This window comes from Octodon degus, unplaced genomic scaffold (assembly GCF_000260255.1).
Source record: "Octodon degus isolate 3935 unplaced genomic scaffold, OctDeg1.0 scaffold00075, whole genome shotgun sequence".
Taxonomy (NCBI): domain Eukaryota; kingdom Metazoa; phylum Chordata; class Mammalia; order Rodentia; family Octodontidae; genus Octodon; species Octodon degus.
The window spans coordinates 6,370,428-6,376,448 of record NW_004524651.1 but is presented as its reverse complement, the minus strand read 5'-3'; the positions used below and the strand labels follow the sequence as shown (position 1 = coordinate 6,376,448).

Here is a 6,021-nt window from a genome sequence, read left to right as displayed (position 1 = left end):
ACTTGATTTATCATTACCTGATTCTCCTAGTCTGTATTCTGCTGCTTCAAAGTAAAGACAGTATGAAACCGGAAGGAACCCAGGCTTCGAAGAGCCTCAGATCAGGAGTGGGCTGGACTATGTATGCTCAGTCACTAAGAAGTTTTAATGTCAGTCTGTACCATACTTTGCATTTACACAAATGAGCAGCAGTCTTTTTCTAGAAACCATTCTATACAGAGTAAACACTTCTGCTTCTAGGCCATGCAGCCTCAACTGCAGGTACCCAGCTCTGTCATGCTGAAAGCAGCCACAGACAACTGTGATGTGGGGCACGTGGTGGTTTGATAACTTCTGGTCTAGATAACTCAACCTGTCTTCTCGCTGTCTGAATATATGCAAAGAAATGAGAAGAAGAAAACCATGCTTTACTAACATAAATTTTTTTTTAACTAATGTAATTTTATTAACTATACACATAAAACTGCTGTCACATCTAAAAATAATCCACAAGTTATCGTAATTTCAAATTATACATACGAATTAGATTTATGAAATATACAAGACATTTTATCTTCATTCATCAGAAGCCTTAATGAGCACAGCATTCTTCTTATATTTTTCTGCAATCTCTCTAATGTTTTCCAAAAGATCTTCAGACATGCATTCTTCATACTCTCTATCAACTTTAGGAATCTGCTCCTCAAGATGTTTCTAGTGAAACAATAAACACTCATTAATATAAGAACATTAATTTTGTTAAATGTGTGAAATTTACAAGCAAAAGTAGAATGTTTGTGAAATAAAAAATATTCTGGTGGTGGGTGGTCCTGGGAACTGAACCTAGGTGGGGCCTCTGTGCTGAGCTACAGCCCTATCTATATTATTATTTTTTTCCTTTTTTTGTATTTTAGAGAAGGGTCTACAGGGTGTCCAGGGTCTCACTACTAGATCCAACTAGTGATCCGCCTGTTTACAGCCTCCCAAGGGCTGGGATTACAGGCATGTGCCACCAGGCCGTCTCAATTGCCATCTCAGCGCACACCGGGGGCAGGGCTGGCCCGAATGGCCAAGCAGGTCCGGGCATCGAACCCCTGGCCCCATCTGCTGAGCTATTTGGCTGGCCCTTTCATCTTTCATTTTGAGACATGGTCTTGCTAAATTGCTCAAACTGGGCTTGACCTTTCGATCCTTCTGCCTCAGTGTCCCAGAGTCCCGGGGTTACAGGCATGGGCCACTGTACTCAGCTAGTTTTTAGGGCTCTGTACAGGTTGGAAGAACAGTTTTATTATTGATCTTTCTAGCTATGTGAAAAGTGGAAATAAGGTTAAAAAAACTTCATGTTTCAGGAATATTTTGTTCTGTGTTTAAATGAAATTATAGGAAGAACTGGTTTGCTTTTGTTAATGAAACCTTACATATACTAATATACTTTCAGTAGAAAGACACCATCGGATACAAAAATTGTACGCTATTTATGTGAACAAAACAAATTTTATAAAATGCATGTGTTCTACCCCTTACAATAGCACTATCTTCTATAAATTTTTTTTTTTTTTTTTTTTGCGGAACCGGGGATTGAACTCAGGCCCTGTGCTTGCCAGGCAAGCACTTATTCTACTAAGCCATCTCCCCGGCCCTACTATATGGGTTTTTTTTGGCGGTACTGGGGGTTGAACTCGGGACCTTGAGCTTGTGAGGCAAGCATTTATTCTGCTGAGCTATCTCCCCAGCCCTATATGTTTTTTATGCAAATAAAATTTCTTTTCTCTACAAACAAGGTAGGAATACATCAAAGTTTTAAAACCCTTTCTCAGAACATAGGTAAGACATCCCCGCTCACCTCCACGGCCCCTACGTGCATGGCAACCATCTCTAGCAGACGCTGCAGGCTGCTTCCCACTTTCCTCCTTTCTTCAGTTGTGGTCTGTACAACTAATTGGTACCTGTGGAATAAAAACTATTTAAGTGGCCTGGAAAATCACTTCACAGATCAGATCCAGGAAGCTCACATCCTCCTCCCATAGGCAATGAAACCAAGCAGCGACTGGTCCAGGTACTGCTTAGTATGCAAGTGAGTCACACAGAGTCACTGGGAGTGACACCAGATGGAGGTGCTCTGAGGTTGCCCTTTGATTCGCACACCCTATGTCCTTCCTGCTGGGGACAACTCTAAACAGGTCCCTGAGGGCTGGCTTCCAATCACTGGCACAGAAACAACACTTCCAAGGATATTTTGTAAGGAATAAAACCAAACAGCACCAAAACCTCATGCTTGAACACAGAACACTGCAAACTTATGTGAGAGATGCTGGGGACTGAACTTCTAGCCCCAGACCTTGGGGTTTTACCTAAGTTTCCAGGGATCAGAAGAGAAAATTGTGAGTATGGCGACCTGAAATCTTACTTTTATTCAAATCCAAAGCAAATGGGTGATCAAATAAACCTTCACTTTGTTTTTTATCTCTATACTACAAATAAAGAAATGAGGTTTAACACTTAGAAGCATTTGTAACTTCAATGTAAAAAAAAATTCAGCTGAGGACCTTGTAAGATTTTTAAAAAGTGCACATACTTAGATAGATGGAGAAGGCAGACCAGGGATGACTCAGAACATTGATATCATACAGGCCTCACGAGAGAATCGTGTACACAATGGCAGAGCACTTTCCAAGGCAAGGTTACAAGAGGAAGGCTAACACTTTTCCTGAGTAAGTTTTGAACATCACGCAGTGACCGAGGCACCACGCAGTGATCTGAGTAGAACGCAACTTTCATGCTTGCTGAGGCTAGTTTCTTCTTGATGAGTGCAGAGAACAGCACGGAGAGGATCCAGACAGAGGAATCTAAGGAACACATGTGAGCACATAGCTCACACGTCCCCGTGGCCTCTGGGATTAGCCCTGGTGTCCACGCCAAGTGCAGTTTTTATGCCACTCCAGATAAACCTGTCTCCTCTGCCTACAGGAGACCCAGCTCCTGGACACCCACTCCCCAAAGCAGAGTGCAGCTCTCCTAAGGTAAAGGGTGCCAGGCTTACCGTAGCACATGCTGCTCTTAACTGTGTGATGTGTGGCAGCTGAGCTAGCGTTCTATTAGTTTCTCACAGTTGTTTGTGTGTCATGGTGGAGTTCTGGAGTGTTACGCCCTCATACGATCTTCCCATGAGTCCTGTGATTTTACAGCATTGCTTTGTACAGTGGTGATTATTAGTAAGGCAGATTTATGATACAGTAGGTCATGGCTTATAATCACATCATGATACGTAATAATCTTAACTTCTAGGAAATATACATAGATATATGAGCTTAGTGGCTTTAGCCAGTCATTTAAATTGATTTAAGACTGGATATCATCTCAGGGATTAAAAACTATGTATGAATTAGACATGAGATGAATGATTTTTTTGGTGGGCAAACTACAGCAGCAGTAGGACACATCTCAGGGTTTAAACTGTTCTATTTATACTTTGGTCCAAATAGCTCTATCTGGTTAGGATAGATACATAGTTACATTCTCTTAATGAATAGAGGGATTTGTTCTAATAGTGTTTATAAATAGGATATCATGTCTGCATCTTGTACAGCAAATAACCACTAGGAAGAGATTATGCAATGTGTTAATTATTGAAACTGTCCTACCAATTAGATTTGAAACTGTCTCATTGACATTTCTCAATAAAATTATGGAAAAACAAAACAAAAAAACAAACAAAAAACCCCTCAAATAGCTCTATCATTGAAATTAAGGGAAAAATCAGATCTGGCTTAGCAGAAACTTCACAGAATCGATCTCAAAGTGAACGGTGACGTACTCCCGCTGCACGGCGTCCAGCGCGGCCATTGCCTCGCTGAGGCCCTCGTTCACGGCGCTCTCCAGCAGGTGCTTGTGCTTCTCCAAGGACTCCAGCTCGCTGGCGCACTTCTCATCCTCCTGCTCAGCTTCCTGTCAGAAGAACGTCATGGTCATGTGTTTGAGAGATTCACAGTGGATGTGAGGGAACCTATGTGGAGCCTTGCAAAAACAAGACGCATCGTTGCGCGCTCAGGATGCTGCTTTACCCGGGCTCTCGAGGCCCCTTTGGCAATTCTGCGCTGCACACACGAATGCGGCGCTTTCGCGAGGGCTGGATTCCATGTAGCAGCATTTTTCAGTGTGACTCGGGAAATTTTGATTATTCCATGAGCACAAACTGAACTGAGTCTTTATTTCACAAAGGTATTGACTACACTCAGGCAAAGCAGCCCTAACCCATCAATTTCTAGGTTTCTGAGGAAGAAATACGTGTGAGAATCAAAAACTCATTTCATTACTTCAGAAAATAAAGCCAAGCTTTCCCAGGACATGTGAGAAACTGAAAATGATTTCCAATGTCTCATACTTCACATGCAGATCATTGCACGTTGAACACTTTCTAGAGAATTCGCACTGCTAATACAATGTGTAAGTCCCACATGCTACTCAGGTCCAGAACAAGTTTTCAACTCGTAATCCTTTGTTGGCGTAACAAAGAGCGGTGGCAGCGGCAGTGAGTCCAGCCACCTGAGTACTGCTCAGGTCACGTGCTGGACGGGGTGTGGGGTACAGTAGTGGAGAATCAGTCCCGCTATCTGCCCCGCCTGCTGGAGTTCATGCAGGTGGTCTCTGGAGTTTGGCCAGGCTGGCCAGTTTGCGGTGCCCACAGATCAGCAACGATGGACACAGAAGACCTGGGAGTACGGAACACTAGTCTCTACAAAAAGTAGACAAGATGTTCGAAGCATGGTTTTTCCAGGGTACTAAGTCCCATACTGGTATCAAACACAAAATAGTAGATAATGGAACAGAAAATGTGTTCTACGGTGAAATGGTCCTAGTCCAGAATAAAGTCCTTTAAAAGGCAAAATAATCATTCTTTAAAATGAGCCTTGGACTAGAGGACTAAGTAAAACACAAACTGTAGAACATTGTTTGAAGACCCCACTTTGGATGTCAGGACACGTGTGGGCAGCCCCCCCTAGTGAGGCGCTGGCTCCCCCACACAACCTGGAGAAGTTCTCACCTTAACTTTCTGTTGGTGAAGATCATCCAGCTTTTGAACTTCCTCCTTCAGAGTTCTCACGCTTCTCTTGCTTTCTGTTATCATTGTATTCAACTTGGGGAAAAAACGTTGGATGAGAAATCACAGCTGTAGATCAGAGAAGTTCTAACAAGGTCTTCAACTTTTATGTTTGAACTTTTTTGTTTTCTTTGTTTTTTTGAGACAGGGTCTTACTATGCAGTTCAGGCTAGCCTTGAGCTCACTTTGTAGCCCAGGCTGGCCTTGAATTCCCAAGATGCTCCTGCCGCAGCCTCCCAAGTGCTGGGATGACAGGCATGCGACACCACGCCACAACTGACTGAATCACTTTATTTGTTCTGTCTAACTTACCACTTGTCTAAAAATTTTCTTATTCCTTAAAGAGGGATTGAATGTTATATACACATTATATTTATTACCAATTGATTCATAAGTATGGAATGTTTTATTTTCTAGATTTATTAGGCTATGTATATTAGCTTTGTCTTCATTAGACTTTTGTTATCTATGTTTACATTTGCATGGCCTTTTGTCTTTTTTTTTTATGAGCAGAATATATTTATTGAGAGAAAGAAAGTTCCTGTCCCGAGAAAAGGACAGGAGGGGGGGGCCTGAGTGGGTATCCCCCCCACCCCCCCTTTTTTTTGAGACAAGGGTTTCACTATACAGTTCAGGCTGGCCTTAAACTCACAGAGACCTTCCTGGCTCAGGCCCTGAGTCTCCCTGCTTGGATTACTGGTATGTATGTGTCACCACACCTGGCCTCCATCTGCATGTTAAAGAAGTGTTTGTGTTAGTTTTGTTATGTCAGCTACTTGGTTATAGTCCTGCGTTCTGCACAAGAGGAATAAGGTAGCCACAGTTAACCATTAAAATTTGAGTTCTGAGATCAGTTGAAATCAAAACTAAAGTTTTATTTTTTATTTTATTTTTATTCATTTATTTATTTTGGCAGAACCGGGGATTGAATTCAGACCCTAGCA

General features: G+C 42.3%; 1 protein-coding gene across 1 annotated transcript in view; it reads right to left on the bottom strand.

Moving 5' to 3' along the window:
• Nucleotides 1-469: 469 nt before the first annotated feature.
• Nucleotides 470-6,021, bottom strand: part of Ndc80 (NDC80, kinetochore complex component) — a 41,376-nt gene continuing 35,824 nt past the window's right edge. The window contains exons 15-18 of the mRNA XM_004635791.2: nucleotides 5,021-5,113; nucleotides 3,794-3,924; nucleotides 1,823-1,925; nucleotides 470-693 (exon numbers count right to left, since the gene is read on the bottom strand). Of these exons, the coding sequence (XP_004635848.1) occupies nucleotides 556-693; nucleotides 1,823-1,925; nucleotides 3,794-3,924; nucleotides 5,021-5,113 (465 nt within the window). The 3' untranslated portion in view covers nucleotides 470-555. The remainder of the gene's footprint in view (nucleotides 694-1,822; nucleotides 1,926-3,793; nucleotides 3,925-5,020; nucleotides 5,114-6,021) is intronic.